The sequence below is a fragment of the Vulpes lagopus genome, chromosome 23 (genome assembly GCF_018345385.1).
Source record: "Vulpes lagopus strain Blue_001 chromosome 23, ASM1834538v1, whole genome shotgun sequence".
Classification (NCBI taxonomy): Eukaryota; Metazoa; Chordata; class Mammalia; order Carnivora; family Canidae; genus Vulpes; species Vulpes lagopus.
This window is the reverse complement of record NC_054846.1, coordinates 16,117,750-16,134,350: the sequence shown is the minus strand read 5'-3', so window position 1 is coordinate 16,134,350 and position 16,601 is coordinate 16,117,750. Positions and strand designations below refer to the sequence as shown.

At 44.3% G+C, this 16,601-nt stretch overlaps 1 protein-coding gene across 6 annotated transcripts in view; it reads left to right on the top strand.

Moving 5' to 3' along the window:
- Positions 1-906: 906 nt before the first annotated feature.
- Positions 907-16,601, top strand: part of DCLK2 (doublecortin like kinase 2) — a 149,409-nt gene continuing 133,714 nt past the window's right edge. For 3 of the 6 annotated variants that reach the window (XR_005985301.1, XM_041738862.1, XM_041738864.1), the window contains exon 1: positions 910-1,574. Coding sequence is in view for 5 of the 6 variants with exons in the window: in XM_041738862.1 (XP_041594796.1) it covers positions 1,154-1,574 (421 nt within the window). In the remaining variant the exon portion in view is untranslated. Of the gene's footprint in view, positions 1,575-16,601 lie in introns of all 6 variants that reach the window. The other 3 variants (XM_041738861.1, XM_041738860.1, XM_041738863.1) reach the window with 3 other exon arrangements.

Here is a 16,601-nt window from a genome sequence, read left to right as displayed (position 1 = left end):
CAGCAAGCCTGCAAGGGAAACTGCTTTATCAAAGGATTTTAAAATAAAGCTTCACATTTCCTTTAAAAAAAAAAAAAAATGAATGAATCTCGTGCCCAAATCCCGCGTCATGGGTTGCATTTCTGCCCCCGTTTGGCCGCCCTCGGAGGCGAGCCGGGGACGCGATCTCTGCCCTTGAATCTCCTTCCTTTGTAGTTGGGGCTGCGCGGCGCGGGCTCGCGGGCTCCCGGGCGGGGGCGGGCGCTGCCCCGGGGAGTCGGTCCCCAGCGCCCCCCCCTCCCCCCCCCCCGGCGGCCGGGCTCCGGGGGCCGCGCGCGGATTGCTCGCGGGGGGGGGGGGGCGGGGGCGGGGCGCTTGCCCCGGGGAGTCGGTACCCGCGCCCCCCCCTCCCCCCCACCTGCCGGACCGGGCTCCCGGGCCCGCGCGCGGATTGCTCCGGGGGGGGGGGGGGGCGGGGGCGGGCGCTGCCCCGGGGAGTCGGTCCCCGCGCCCCCCCCTCCCCCCCCCGCCGGCCGGGCTCCGGGGCCGCGCGCGGATGCTCGCGGGGGGGGGGGCGGGGGCGGGCGCTGCCCCGGGGAGTCGGTCCCCGCGCCCCCCCCGGCCGGGCTCCGGGGCCGCGCGCGGATGCTCGCGGGGGCGGGGGCGGGGGCGGGGGGGCGGCTCCCCGCGAGGACCGGGCCTGCTCCCCGCGGGCCCGCGGCGCCTCTCCCACGCTCCCGGCTCCTCCCCCTCCTCTTCCTTCCTCCCCGGCCTCCCGGGAGCCGCGGCGGGCGCCGAGCTTTGTGTGCGCCCGCGGGCCCCGCTCGGCGGCTGCGGGCCGGCTCCGCGCGCGGGCTCGGGGCGTGGCTGGGGCGCGGGGGCGGGGCGGGGGGCGGGGGGCGCCGGGGCGGGCGCGAGCGAGCGGGCGAGGCCGGACAATGCGCGGGGCGGCGGGACGCGGCGGCGGCGCCTGAGCGGGGCGCGGGCCGTCCGGCTGGTCGGCGGCCCCACCTGCGGGAGCGGCCAGGTGCCGGGCCAGGTGCCCCGCCAGGTGTCCCGGCGCCCGCAGGCCCCGCGCGGGCGGGCGGGCGTCCCCGGGCCGCTCCCGCCTCGGAGCAGGCCCCGCGGAGGCTCGGGCTGCGGCGGGCTCCGGGGCGGCCCGGGCGCAGCGGCGATGGCGAGCGCCAGGAGCATCGAGCTGGAGCACTTCGAGGAGCGGGACAAAAGGCCGCGGCCCGGGTCGCGGCGAGGGGCGCCCGGCTCCTCGGGGGGCAGCGGCGGCTCGGGCCCCAGGGGGAACGGGCTCATCCCCAGCCCGGCGCACAGCGCCCACTGCAGCTTCTACCGCACGCGCACCCTGCAGGCGCTGAGCTCCGAGAAGAAGGCCAAGAAGGCGCGCTTCTACCGCAACGGGGACCGCTACTTCAAGGGCCTGCTCTTCGCCATCTCGGGCGACCGCTTCCGGTCCTTCGACGCGCTGCTCATGGAGCTCACCCGCTCCCTGTCGGACAACGTGAACCTGCCGCAGGGCGTCCGCACCATCTACACCATCGACGGCAGCCGCAAGGTCACCAGCCTGGACGAGCTGCTGGAAGGTAGGCGGGGAGGGCCCGCCGGCAGGTGCGGCCCGGCGCCTCGGCAGGTGCAGTGGCCACGGCCCGGGCGCCCGCCTGCGCTGCGCGGGGGCCTTACGCGCTGGGGCGCGCGTGTGTGTGTGTGTGTGTGAGTGTGTGTGTGTGAGTGTGTGTGTGTGTGTGTGAGTGTGTGTGTGTGAGTGTGTGTGAGAGTGTGTGTGTGAGTGTGTGTGTGTGCGCTCCCCCATAGACTCTCTTTTCCCAAGAGATTTGTCTTTAAAACGGGGAGAAAAAAAAATCCCAGTCCCAGCAGGCTTCTGTGACATCTCTTAAGATTGGTGAGCCTGGGATTTTGGCTTGTTTTTAGTGCAAACTGTTTGAAAAGGTGGCTTTCAGATGCGGATCTGGGCAACCCTCTCGCTGGTGAGCTTTCTGCGCGGCCCTCTGTGTGGACCTCGGCGCGCGCATCGGTGATGCTCCAGCCCTCGGGACCCTGTCGCACCGGCTCTACTTAGAAGTTGTGGTTGCGAAATGCTCGAGGTTGGCTTTCCTAGTCGGGCTTGCGGCAGAAGTTACATGAGGTCAGGAGGCGGGATGCTAGACAGGGGTTCTCAACCTTTGCTGTACCTTGGGTCACTGGGGACTTCAAAAAAAAAAAAATTACGGGCGCTTGCATTCAGCTTCCACATATTCAGATGTTTGGGGTGTGATCTGGGCAGTTGGAGCTTTAAAAGCTCCCCCAGGTGATCCTATGTGCAGCCAAGATTGAGAATCACTGTGCTAAAGGGTTTTCCACTTTTGGTTGGTAATGAGGTAAATCAACGACAGTCTCTCCTGCCTCCCACCCTCCTGGAAGTAGCTAGTTACAATGGTAGAGGCTGCTGGAATGAGTAGTTGGGGCCTATTATAAATTAGTAATCCTAGAATGTCAACCATGCGTCACTCAGAGGGACTGCTTGGCTGCATATTGGGTCATCCTTGAATTCCTGTAATACCGTATTTATTCTTCTTTCCTTTCAGGGTGAAAAGGCCTTACTAGTAGTATAGAATTCATTCCCAGGTCCAGACAGCGCCTAAAAATGAGCCAGAGCCCAAGCATATGCTGACTGCATGTTTGCATAAAGTTTGCTTCCATGCATCTTTCTTAATGCAAATGGCACATTCCATGTAGTCATAGCAATATTGATGGGACAGGGAAAGGAAACCGAACTTTGAGTCAACTATTTTACTTTCTTTTTAAAAGGTTTATTTATTTGAGTCGGGGGGAGAGAAAGTGGAGGGGGAGGCAGATGGAGAGAAATCTTGAAGCAGACTCCTTGCTGAGTGAGGAGCCCGGCGCAGGGCTCAGTCTCACCATCCTGAGATCATGACCCAAGCTGAAACAAAGAGTTGGATGCTCAACCAACTGAGCCACCCAGGTGCCCCGAACCAACTATTTTTCTGTTATCAAATTCTTATATTATGATTTGAAGGTATTATGCCCATTTTATACATGAGGACACAAGCATCATGGCTTGTTACATCGTACCTGCAGGCTGTGCCCTTCCAGCTCCGGTTCACCTCTGATGAATTGCTATAGCCCCACTGAGGAGTCCTGAAGGTAGTTGAGTTTCTCTCTACTTAGTCATTGTTACCAGAGGTGTTCCCTGTCTTGGCTAGATGAGGACCCAGCCAAAATTAAGTAGTCTCTTCAGTTTGTGGGTATGTATTCTTGACTGCACGCATTCTCTTGGTCACTTGGTGTGTTTTGGTTTTAAAGGCTTCCTGAGGAGATGATGACAACCAGAGGAGTGTAAATAAAGGATTAAAAGGATTCTATCACCTTCTTTATCATATTAAATACTTAAAAGCAACACTTGCCTAGGTATTTCAAAACCGAATAACATTTTCTGACTGACCCAAGCTAGATTAGGAGCCCTCTGGAAAAATCAAGGCAATGACTATTGCTTAAGTACTTATTACTCATATTCCCTTGGGATGCTGTGCATAGTGTCGTCTGAAGACAGATGCAGATTTTAATATCCTTGTCTCAATTTTTTCTAACGATTTTATTTATTTACTCATGAGAGACACACACAGAGAGGCAGAGACATGGGTAGAGGGAGAAGCAGGCTTCCCTGCAGAGAGCCTGATGCAGGACTTGATCCCAGGACCCCAGGATCACAACCTGAGCCAAAGACATAGGCTCAACCATTGAGCCACTTAGGTGCTCCTCTCAAGTAATTTTAACAGGGTATTTGCTACATGAAATTAATGTACTCCAAAAAGGAATATCATTATGGGGGGTGGTCAAGATGACCATTATGCATATTAATTAATGAGAGCATATGTTGTACATTGAATTTGTCATTGCCCTGGTGTTGAATGGTTCACTGAGTCTAGTTCTCAAACTGTATAGTTTCAACTATAACTTGAAAGCTGACAAACTTCCATTCAATTGTTTGTTCACTGATTTTTGGAAGATGGAGAACCATACGTATGTGTAGAGTCCAAATTGTCCTACCATATGATAAATAATGATATAACACAAATATTTGCATGACAGCAATGTTTCCCTCATCTAGCCAATTGTCTGCTTGTTTTAATTACTGCAAAAGAAGAAAACTTGTGCCCTTCTTTTGTCAGAGTGACATTCTCCCTGACAATGGATCTTTGTCTGGGTTTTGAATTTCCAACAAAATGAGTGGAATACCCTGTTGCAAGACAGTTTTCAAGAAAAGAAAAACCATCAATGCTTAATATCAATCATTTGAGAATTTAAATAATTTCAGCTTTTAGTAAAATTGTGTGCTCAAATGTTCTGGTTTATCATGTAGAAGACCTAAATAGCTACCTGTAAAGTTATTATTTACATCAGTAAAAATGGGTATAGACCATATGAGTATTGCCCATATTGTCAAAATTGACTAATTCATCTTAGTTCATTAAAATTTAAAAAAAAAATTAATTTTATATTATTACTTTAGTAATCTCTGTACCCAATGGGGGGCTCAAACTCATGACCCAGAGATCAAGAGTTGTATGGTCTTCTAACTGAGCCAGGTGCCCCTGGCCATTTTGGCTCATTTTTAATAAAGATTCTCTGATAGTATTTTTTACATTGTGTTCTATTCTCTCCTCTGCCTCTTCCTTCCCATGAAATTTGTCGTTTAGGAGATACTGTTTTCCTAAAATGTTTTTCTAAAATGTTTTTAGTGAAGAATAGAAAGTGATGACTCAAGACAGCTGGGCAAGAACGTTCAGAGCCCCAATCTCATTGAACTCAGATGACAAAAGAAATTTGCATGGCCCAGATTTTTTCTTTTGCCATTGACCTTGAAAGTCTCTGGAGACTAAAAACAGTGTTCAGGTGTTGACTGGCACTTCTCTTGTACTTTGCTAAGCCAGCGGGTATCTTCAGCCTTTTGATTTACTTTCCCTTGCTGGATTAATTTCACCAAGTTGGTCCTCTGCATCCCTGTAATATTGTTTATTCTTTAAAACTGATGGGGGGGAAAAACTGGATGGGGACCTAGAATGTCAAGTTAGTACTGAGAAAATCAGTTTCAGCTGCCTGAAACCATGAGACAGCCAAACTTAGACCATCTCTGGTAGACAACTGAGAACGTACAGAGGATGTGTTAAGTTCTCATGTCTGGGACTAAGCGTCAGAATTCCTTAAGTGTTTGTTTAGTTTTATTTAAGTAATCTGTACACCCAACGTGGGGCTGGAACTCACCACCCTGAGATCAAGTCACATGCACCTCAGACTGATCCTGCCGGGTACCCCTCTAGTCTTGGTTTTTGTTTCATGAGTGTTCTCCTCTTCTGAACATTTTGGCTGTATTTATAAAATTTTGATGTCCTGAAGAGAGAGATGCCCATGGATAGTAGAAACAATGCCAAATTGAGTTGGGATACCTGAGTTCTACTGACTGGATTTGAGAAAAAATCATGTCTGTTCTCTGGGCATTGGGGTCCTTTCCTGTTGATTGCAGATTGCAGATTACCTCTCTAAGATCCTTTCTAGAATCAAAGTGTATATCCTTCCCCTATCTCAGTGGTTAGTTACTGAATATATGATGACGGCTGCCTTTCCCTACCCAGATCCTGTCTTCCAGAAAATTGATGAGGCTATAAATGGTCCTACTACCAAGCAGGGAATGGGTGTAAGTCTCTGAGGAAGTATTTGCCAGGAGTTAAAGATATTAATAGACACCTTACTCTGCCTCTCTCATTCAAAGTAAAATGTTGTTTATGTTATTTTGATCTTTTGCCACTCAGTCAACAACAAACATTGAATTTTTTTTAATGCGAGAGAATTTTGATTATTTTGATAAGTGATACTTCCATTATTCCATTACATTAACTTGAAAATTAGCTTAATTCACTTGAATTTAAGAAAAATAAGGTTCAAAAAAAAAAAAAAAAGAAAAATAAGGTTCTGAAGTGATCAAGCACTTGAAGTTCCCGAAGTTCTCCTAGTAAGCCTAGTTTATTGAATCTGTTTGGTTAGGTCAGCTTCTTTGAAGGTGTTAAACCAAAATATAGTTATTGAGAGAGTTTTAAGTAAAAATGAATCTCAGTAAGAATCCAGATGATAGGGTAGGGATTTTACCCCCCTGAAAGATTTTTATGGTAATAATGGAAACTGAGTTCTTCAAAACTTGTTATGGTGAGGAAAGAAACGTAAACCCCATGAGTTAAAAGATATTTGCACATAGAAGTCAAAAGCAGTAAACATTAAAGGCATTCATGTGATAGGATGTGGCAGTTTAACATTGAAGCTTAGGTGTGCAAGCCTTCTCTGGCAGACTCCTGGGTTCTACAAGACCCACTTCAAATATTGCCTCTTCCCAGGCCTTAGCGATACTGATCTCTGATAGTTGTTGATCGAGAGTATAGTTGTTGTTTCAGGTGCTATTGCAGGATTACTTTCCTGAAGATGCTCACATTCTAGAGGGAGAGAGATAGTGAACATGAACACAAATATACACCCAGGTTGTTTCTAGCTCAAGTGCTGTAGATGAAGTGGTAATGAGGTGGGGGCAGGATGATGGACAAGGCTTTCCAGAGGAACAAATATTGGAGTGCAGGCCTGGGGTCAAGGTGATAGCTCTTCCTTGGCTTACAGCATTTTTCCTCACCTCTGTTATCACACTTATCTTTGTAATTAGTGGTCTATCGGGTCTGTCTTCTGCACCAGGCTGGGAGCATGGTGAGGTCAGAGATCTTGGACACACACAAAATTCATTGAATAGCCCAGAAAGTGATTTCACCTCTAAGGCCCTTGGTTGTCAAGGGAAGGTTTAAATGAATTAAAATTTTTTTAAAGATTTATTTATTTATTTGTTTGTTCATTCATTCATTCATTCATTCATTCATGAGAGACACAGAGACAGGCAGAGACACAGGCTGAGGGAGAAGCAGGCCCCACACAGGGAGCCGACGTGGGATTCAATCCCAGGTCTCCAGGATCATGCCCTGGGCCGAAGGCAGACCCTCAACCATTGAGCCTCCCAGGCGTCCCTAAATGAATTAAATTTGAATAAGGTTGTTCTAACATGTTTGTGAAAAAAATGCATACTTTGAAAAACTGGATTATATTTAGATACATCAAAAATGCTATGCTAACTCATCATTATGAAGAAAATGAGTCTTCCATTTTATCTGCTCCTATAAATCTTATTGTTTTATCTCATTTCCTAAAACAGGGAAACTCAGATATGCTCTAATATAGCTACATAATAAGCTCTTTCTAGAGGTAATGAGAAGTTTTCATGTGAAGAATAAAAAATTATTAAGGGTTGGGGGAAGAAATGGAATACTTGGGAGAGCATTTATGAATTAGAGTATGATATAGTGATACTCTGGTAGTTAAGAGAAAAAAATCAATATTTCATAAGGTTTTAGGCTATGGAAATAGATCATTTATGGTCCTATGATATAAAATAAACTAGATCCCTTTGGGTAGTGGTTTCAAGCTGCTTTCTTCATTATGGGGAAGGCCAGGGAAATTGCTGTGGGTCTGTACTGCCTGGCTGTCTCCTTCTCTCACTCTCACCTGCCTGTGCTCCCACCACTTCTGTTTTTATTCTATCAGTAAAATAAACCACTACTCTAAGGATTCAGGATTCCTAGCATTAGCACTGCTTTGAGGTGTTTTATCTTTTACTTTTTTTTCTTTTTTTGTTTTTAAGATTTTATTTATTTATTCATGAGAGACACACAGAGAGAGGCAGAGACACAGGCAGGGGGAGAAGCAGGCTCCATGCATGGAGTCTGACGTGGGACTCGATCCTGGGTCTCCAGGATCAGGCCCTGGGTTGAAGGCGGCGCTAAACCGCTGAGCCACCCAGGCTGGCCACTTTTTTTTCAAGTTCCTATTTAAATTCCGGTTAACATGCAATGTAATAATAGTTTCAGGTGTAGAATTTAGTGATAACACCAGGTGCTCGTCACAACAGGTGCTGTCTTAATACCCATCATACATTTAACCCATTCCATCACCCACCTCCCTGCTGCCCCTCCAGCAACCCTCAGTTCTCTGTAGTTAAAGAATCTGTTTTCTGGTTTGCTGTTCTTTTTTCTCCCCGCAATGTTTATCTGTTTTGTTTCTTAAATTCTACATATAAGTGAAATTATATGGTATTTGTCTTTCTCTGACTTATTTCATGTAGCATAATAGTCTCTAACTCCATCTACATTGTTGCAAATGGCAAGATTGCATTCTTTTCTATGGCTGAGCAGTATTCTGTTGTATATATACACACCACATTTTCTTTATCCAGTCATCAATCGATGGACATGTGAGATGTTTTATGTCCACTCATTGTGTGAAATCCTTTACATGTTTCATCTCATTGAACCTTTGCAATATCTTGTGAAATATGGTTGCATTGACTTTCCATTTTATGGATGGGAAAGCTGATCCTCAGGATAAAGACATTGCCCCCCTTGTACCAATAGCAAGAGGTGGGGCTGGAACTTGAGGCCTTTCTCCTTGGCTTTTGACCTTCTGTATTCTACCACCTGTGAGGAACTGGCGTCTACTCCAACCCTCAAGATTTCTTTTCTTTTCTTTTCTTTTTCTTTTTTTTTTAAGATTTTATTTATTCATGACAGACACAGAGAGGCAGAGACCTAGGCAATGGGAGAAACAGGCTCCCTGTGGGGAGCCCAATGTGGCACTCCTTCCCAGGACCCTGGGATCACTCCCTGAGCTGAAGGTAGGCGCTCAACCTCTGAGCCACCCAGGCACCCCTCCCCCAAAATTTTCATAGGCCACAATAGATCAGTACTCTAGAGCTCCATCAATGCTAGAGCCAAATCTATTATCACTTATATTTGGAAAATGAAGATTACAGTATCTCGTTAGTCACTGTAGTTGTAACAACAACTTAGAATGTTCTATGTATGGGTCTTGAAATAAAATGCATTATCCTGTACACCGGCAAAATAAGATCTGCAGAATTTCCTTGTTTGACTTCAGTTTCCTCATTTATAAAATGAAATACAAGTAATTGTTAAGACCCTTTCCCCTTTAAAGTTCAGTGATCTTGGGAAGCGCTTCTGGGAGTGGGAAAGAGAAATGATCTTGGCTCTGTCTGGCTCTATGTCTCTTTTTAAGAGTCAGCCAGGTTTAGGGGCACCTGGCTGGCTCAGTTGGTAAAGCATGGTGACTTTTGGTCTCGAGGTTGTGAGTTTGAGCCCATTGTTGGGTGTAGAGATTACTAAAAATCCGGGGGGGGGGGGAGTTGGCCAGGTTTAGATGGAGTTCTTAGAACCCTCAATAACCTGTAGGAGGCTTTCTCCATAAAACATTCTCAGGAAAGGGAAAATTATAAACCTATTGAGGGCTGGGACCACAGTTGTTTTATTCATTTCTTTATCCTATGCGACAAATACCTAGGGCACAATGATCATTTATTTTACTTTTGTGCCATTTTTAGATCTTTTAATACATGGGAATAGGTGGTTATAGGTGTTTTTAAAAACCTTTCTTAGTTAAGACTGGACAGTTGGCTGAATTTGCAGAGGAAGAATAGGCAGTAGTAAACTAGGCATACTGTAATTTGTCAGATGCTGCTACTTTATAAACTGAAGGAATAGGATAAATGGGCTGTGAGATCAACTTACATGATTTTGAATACATTATAACCTTTGCTAACATCTCAAAGTGACTAATCTACAGTTATAGCCTTCGGTGTTATCTATTATATGTTGGTTAAATTATAATCATTTGCAACCAAAATATATCAATCGCAATGAAAATTTTAAAGATTTATTTATTTTAGAGAGAGAGAGCAAGCAAGGGGAAGGGCAGAGGGAGAGAGAGACTCCCTGTTGAGTGCAGAGCCGGATGTGGGGCTCAATCCCATGACCAGGAGATCAGGACCTGAGCTGAAATTAAGAGTTGGATGCTTAACCAACTGAGCCCTCCAGACACCCTTCACAATAAAACTTTTAAAATATTTTCACTGATTTATCTTTTCCTTCACTGCATATGTTTTACAAACTTAAGAGTACTTTAAGTTTTAAATAATAACAATATAGTGATTTCTTAAAGGCAGTGGTGATGTTCTCTTCCCCACTACACTTATCCATCATCTTGGTCTTTTTACCTAACAGTAGTTTGCCTCCTTGGCAGCGAATCAAGAAAAGAAAAAAGGAATTTTACTACTGTTTATACTTGTGTTCATCAAGCCTCTAAGAGAGAAAGAACTTGAGAAGTAGCCTGATGTCAGTCTCTTAGTAGTTTAGTGATCCAGGCCAATAGATGGAAGGCTCTATGTGCGTATAAAACTCTTAGCAGAGTCCTAGCATGCAGCGGCTCTTTGATGAATGGTAGTGGTCTTCAGCATCTTACCCAAAATTATGTTCTTATAACCTCCCTGCTATAGTCTAGAGCCACCATTTGGAGCTGCATCAGGCTTATCTTTTATACCGCAGGTCTTCAGACATCTTGAAATAGTGGTCATACTTTACTATTTCCCCTTCCTCCCATCCTGCAAATGTCACCTCTTTCTTGGGCAAACATCTAGCTTTTGAATCTTTCATCACTTGCATTGAATCCTTTGTGTGTGTGTGTGTGTGGGGGGGGAGATTCATTTATTTGAGATAACACGTGGGGGGGGGCATAGAGCAAGGAGAGAGAATAAGAATCTCTAGCACACACTCTGCTGAACATGGAGTCTGTCTCAGAGCTCCATCTCATGACCTGAAGATCATGACCTGAGAGCTGAAATCAAGAGTCAAGATGTTTAACCTACTGAGCCACCCAGGTGCTCGCTTGCTTTGATCTTTTTGAGCCATTCTCATTATCAATGACTTGCTTAAAACTGGTGTCAAGTCTTCCTCTTAGACTCACAGTGAGAATTAAGGGATGAAGGAGGAAGGTATTAAGCAAAGGTTTCCAGAAGTTAGGGTAACTCTGTCAAGGAAAGTTTTACCTTTCCTTGACCATGGTCAGATGAATTAAGGGATGAAGGAGGAAGGTATTAAGCAAAGGTTTCCAGAAGTTAGGGTAACTCTGTCAAGGAAAGTTTTACCTTTCCTTGACCATGGTCAGATGATGAGCCATTTGAAGGACTAACCCTTAATCCATTATGGCCCAGTTGCTTTAGAAATATTAAATGATGGGGATCCCTGGGTGGCTCAGTGGTTTAGTGCCTGCCTTCGGCCCAGGGCATGTTGCTGGAGTCCCGGGATCGAGTCCCACGTCGGGCTCCCTGCATGGAGCCTGCTCCTCCCTCTGCCTGTGTCTCTGCCTCTCTCTCTCTCTCTCCCTGTCTTTCATGAATGAATAAATAAAATCTTAAAAAAAAGGATAGAAATATTAAATGACAGATAGATATCTGCTTTAGAAATATTAAATGATAGATATCTCGATTGAGTGTCTGACTCTTGATTTTGGCTCAGGTCATGACCTCATGGTTGTGAGATCAAGTCCTTTGTAGGGCTTTGTGCTGGGCATGGAGCTTCCTTAAGATTCTTTCTCTTCCTCTCCCTCTGCCTCTCCCCCTTCTAAAAAAAAAAAAAAGAGAAATATGAGATGGATGCATTTTGGTGGAGATTTTCTCTCTTCCTCAACATCCTTAAGATTGCAGTTTTCTTAAACTTTTGTAATATTTGGGCCACTTAAAAATGAAAATGTAAAAATCTAACAGCTAACTTTTTCAAGTTCAATATTGCCTTAATTATTTTAATTACATTGTCACTGAAATATGTAGAAAGGCAGGTATACTGTACATCTTGCACACCAACACAACCTAAACAAATTGATAATGTAAATACCAACAAAACTGCATGATCAATAAAACTGTAAAATAGCAGTATAAAGCTACAGATACTTTTTGCTCAATCTTAAATTGTTCCCAAATGTGACCATGGCACTGAACACCGAGTTCAGTGTGCCGTATTTCAGAACGTCATGTAGAGTCAGTTCTGCACTGTTAAAGCTCTACTTCTGCAGGGTAAAGTTATGTCCTCTGGCCTTAACTTACTGTGAACACATCTTTTACATAGATTAAGTCCATTTCTCTTTTTCCTCATTAACTCCCAGTGAAATTTTACCCCTTGGTACCAAAGAAGTTGAAATTGGACACCGAGTAGCATGACTGGACTTGATTTAGAAGCAGTTGTTCACATATTCCAGAATCCGATGATAAAATAATTTTAAGTTCTAAACATTTAAGTTCAAAATAAGCACAGAATTAAAATTGTCATGGTGAACTCTTATAAACCGTGGAATATGCGTGGCCCTGGTGTGAGGAGTAAAAAGACAGATAATGGATATGATTTGTAGGTTCCATCCTACCAGGAACTTAGATACAGTTTTTCAGCCTAGTAAGCTTTACATTTTTGGTGTGTAGGATTCTTGTTTCTACTGCTACCTAAGTTTTTTGGTCTTCAGTTAAACTTTTCTGAAATTTCAGTGCTGAAACATGGATTTCTGGGTTTACCTCTTCATAGATATTCACATGTTCAAAGTAGTTTTTGTGCCCCTTTCTGAATGAAATGTATCACAGGCTGTACCGCTGGATGTGACTTTAGGATGTCACTTGGTTCAGCCAGTTGCCTTCAGGTGTGTTGAAAAAGCACTGGTCTCACAGATGAAAGATCTGTTGGTGTCCTCAGCCTTGCCCCCCGGGGAAGGCTGTTATGTTCATCTTGTGAATGCAACAGCAGTGGTCCCGTGACACAGCAGAGGAGTGCAGAATGGGATAGGCTTCCAGGCCGGAGCAGTGCACTTTGTGTAACTCTGCTGATCCCCATCAGTTGAAATTCTGGCTTCTGTACAATTCCTGACTAAGTTGTTTACCACAACAGTATAATGAATCAGTCTTACTTCTCCTCACTGTATTTTTCTTAACCAGATGGGCGTAGGAACTCCTCTCTGATGTGCTTAGATGGAGATATGCACATTTTAATCCACCCAGTAGGACAGCCTCACAAATGCTATGCTTGATGAAAGACATCAAACCATTTTATAGATGCAACATACCCAGATTTATTTTCTCTGGTTACATGCCTTTGGAAGCATTTTTTTTTTCTCTTGGTTTTAGAAGTTAGCAAAGAATTAAGGTTCCTAAGATTATTGCTAATATTAGATCTAAAGTGTTAGCTAAGCTTTCTTTTCTCTTTGTCTTTCCATTTTTTTTTTTAAAGATTTTATTTATTCATGAAAGACACACAGAGAGAAAGGCAGAGACGTAGGCAGAGGGAGAAGCAGGCTCCAGGCAGGGAGCCTGATGTGGGACTCGATCCCGAGACCGCGGGATCACGCCCTGAGCCAGGGGCAGATGCTCAACCACTGAGCCACTCAGGTGCCCCTCCTTTTCTATTTTTTTAAAGATTTTATTTATTTGAGGGAGAGAGAGCATGAGCACGAAGAGCGGCAGGCAGAGGGGCAGAGGTAGAAGCAGGCTCCCCGTTGAGCTGGGTGTCCAATGTGGGGCTTGATCCCAGGACCCTGGAATCATGCATGACTTGAGCCTAAGGCAGATGTTTAACAGCTGGGTCACCCAGGCACTCTCATCTTTCCATTTTTATGTTACTATATTTAAATATGCGTGTGTGAGGAGGGAAACTTCTCTAAGCTTGAAGAGCCCTTGCACCTTAGGCTTGTATCATAAAGTTCAGTGCTTGCTTCCACTTCAAGTTATGCATCATCTTAATGTCCATATTTTGTATAATTGATTTTCTGCCATGAATGTCAAAAGTTTGTAATTATAGACTAATTAGTGGGGCTAGATGGTTAATGTAAGTATTTTAACAGAAGTAGATGAGATACTCTAAAGGTAGGCTAGCCAAACATACTGTTGTTCAGTTCCAACAGCATAAGATGAATGTAACTATTCGTAATTTCTAACAGCAAATTGACATTTAAATGTTGAGGAAATACTGTGAGTTAGCTAATAAAAAGTGTAGATATATGTATAAATATATTCTTATATATAAGTACACACATGCCTATTCCCTTTATTGAAAGACACATTACATTTATTGGACTAAAAAAATGCCCTGTCCACTTGAAACTAATACAACACTGTATGCTAATTATACTTGAATATTTATTTATTTATTTATTTATTTATTTAGATTTTATTTATTTATTCATGAGACACACACACACACACACACACACACAGAGGCAGAGACACAGGCAGAGGGAGAAGCAGGCTCCATGCAGGGAGCCGGATGTGGGACTCGATCCCCGGTCTCGAGGACCACAACCTGGGCTGAAGGCGGTGCTAAACTGCTGAGCCACACGGGCTGCCCTATACTTGAATTTAAAAAAAAAATAAGTGTGTAACCTGGATTCTTGAAGCCTTGATGATCTCAAACGAATTAAAAAGATTGGTAGATACTAGGCAGCCTTCATATCCTGCTTTTTTTCCCATATATCCCTTAGGTTGCCTTTTGGTGGGCTGACATAACCTAAGAATGTCTCCAATCATGCTTGACATCTTTCAGGAGCCTGACCCTGAGCCTCCCAGGGTCATTCTGTGTAAACAAGCAACTATACTGTGCAAATGTTTTACCTAGAAGTAAGGCAAATCCAAGCCATGAGATATGGAAGTTTGCATTTTCTTTTCTTTTCTTTTCTTTTCTTTTCTTTTCTTTTCTTTTCTTTTCTTTTCTTTTCTTTTCTTTTCTTTTCTTTGTTTGGTTTTCTTTGGTTTTATTTATTCATGAGAGAGAGAGGCAGAGACACAGGCAGAGGGAGAAGCAGTCTCTCTGCAGGGAGTTGGACAAGGGACTGGATCCCAGGACTCCAGGATCACACCAGGGCTGACGGCAGGTGCTATACTGCTGAGCCACCCAGGGATCCCCAGAAGTTTGCATTTTCATCATTAACTTGGCAAACATGTTTTGAGTACCTGTTATATACCAGGTATTGTGCTAGAGTATGAAAAAGATAAAGTCAGTTTTTTCAAAGTGCTTCTAATCTAGGTTGTGGTTTGTAATGAGAGGTTGTTTTCAGAGTAACTTGTGAAATTAAAAACCCTTACTTATATGTTCTGGTCCCATCTTCCAGTGATTCAGTTGAGCTGTAGTAAGGGCTGAGCATCTGTATTTATACAGCAAAATCACCTGATTAAAGAAATTCTTGGAACGCCTGGGTGGCTCAGCAGTTGAGTATCTGCCTTTGGCTCAGAGTGTGATCCTGGGGTCCTGGGATTCAGTCCCGTATTGGGTTCCCTGCATGGAGCCTGCTTCTCCCTCTGCCTGTCTCTGCCTCTCTCTGTGTCTCTTATGGATAAATAAAATCTTAAAAAAAAAAAAAATTCTCCATCAAGAACCATTGGAAGAGGGGTGCCTCAGTGGCTTGTTAGTTAAGCATCTGCCTTTGGCTCAGGTCATGATTCTGGGGTCCTAGGATGGAGCCCCACATTGGGCTCCTTGCTCAGTGGAGGGCCTGCTTCTCCCTCTGCCCCTCACCCCACTCAAGTGCATGCTCGCTCTCTCTCAAATAAATAAATAAATATTTTAAAAAAGAACCATTGGAAGAGAGAAAGAATAAGTGATTATGAGAAATTGATACATTGTAAGCTTGGGGTGTAAGAAGAATGCAATTAAAATTTTTTATTTTAAAATTATGAAGATTCATATACATATATAGCCCAGTGAGTTGTTACAAAGTGAAGACCTTTGTGACTACCAGCCATGTCAAGAAGCAGTGTTGCCAGAATCCGAGAACTTCTTCCTGTGTCCCTTCCTGGTTACAGTTCTTCCCAAGATAACAGAGGCTTGACTCTTGCTTTTATCTATATTTTTATCACCAATGAAGGCATCCCTGATTTTTTTTTTTTTAGAAGAGAATTTTCTTTTTTTTTTTTTTTTTTGAAAGATTTTATTTATTTATTCATGAGAGGCACAGAGAGACAGAGACACAGGCAAAGGGAGAAACAGGCTCCATGCAGGGAGCCTGATGTGGGACTTGATCCCGGGACTCCAGGATCAGGCCCTAGGCCAAAGGCAGGCACTAAACTGCTGAGCCACCCAGGGATCCCCGGCATCCCTAATTGATACAGTTTAGTTTTTCCTGTTTTGAACTCTAGAGAAATTGAATCTCACTACCTATAGTCTTTTGTCATCCTTTCCCACCATTATTTGTAAAATTCATCCAAGTTGTTGCTTATGGCTCTTGTTTGGTCATTTTCATTATAGTAGTACATATGACCACACCACAATCTCTGTATCTGTTTACCTATTGTTGGACTTGTGGATTGATTTTTCATGTTTGACTGTTAAGCAATGCTTTCGCAAACACACACTACTGTCCATGTGCATGAGTTTTTCCAGGATATTTTCCTGGGGTGGATTCCTGGGTCCTATGATGTGTATGTTGTAAACTTAATATTAGATAATGTTTTTCTAGGGGATTGAGCCTGTTTTTCCTAGGTGATTGAACCAATTAAAAATCCCTGCAGCAGTAATATGCAAAAGTTTCTATTGCTTTACTTCCTTGCCAAGAGTGATTAATCATGATTGGTCAGTTAAAAAGAGACAAGATGAGGGCAGCCCAGGTGGCTCAGCAGTTTAGCACCACTTTCAGCCCAG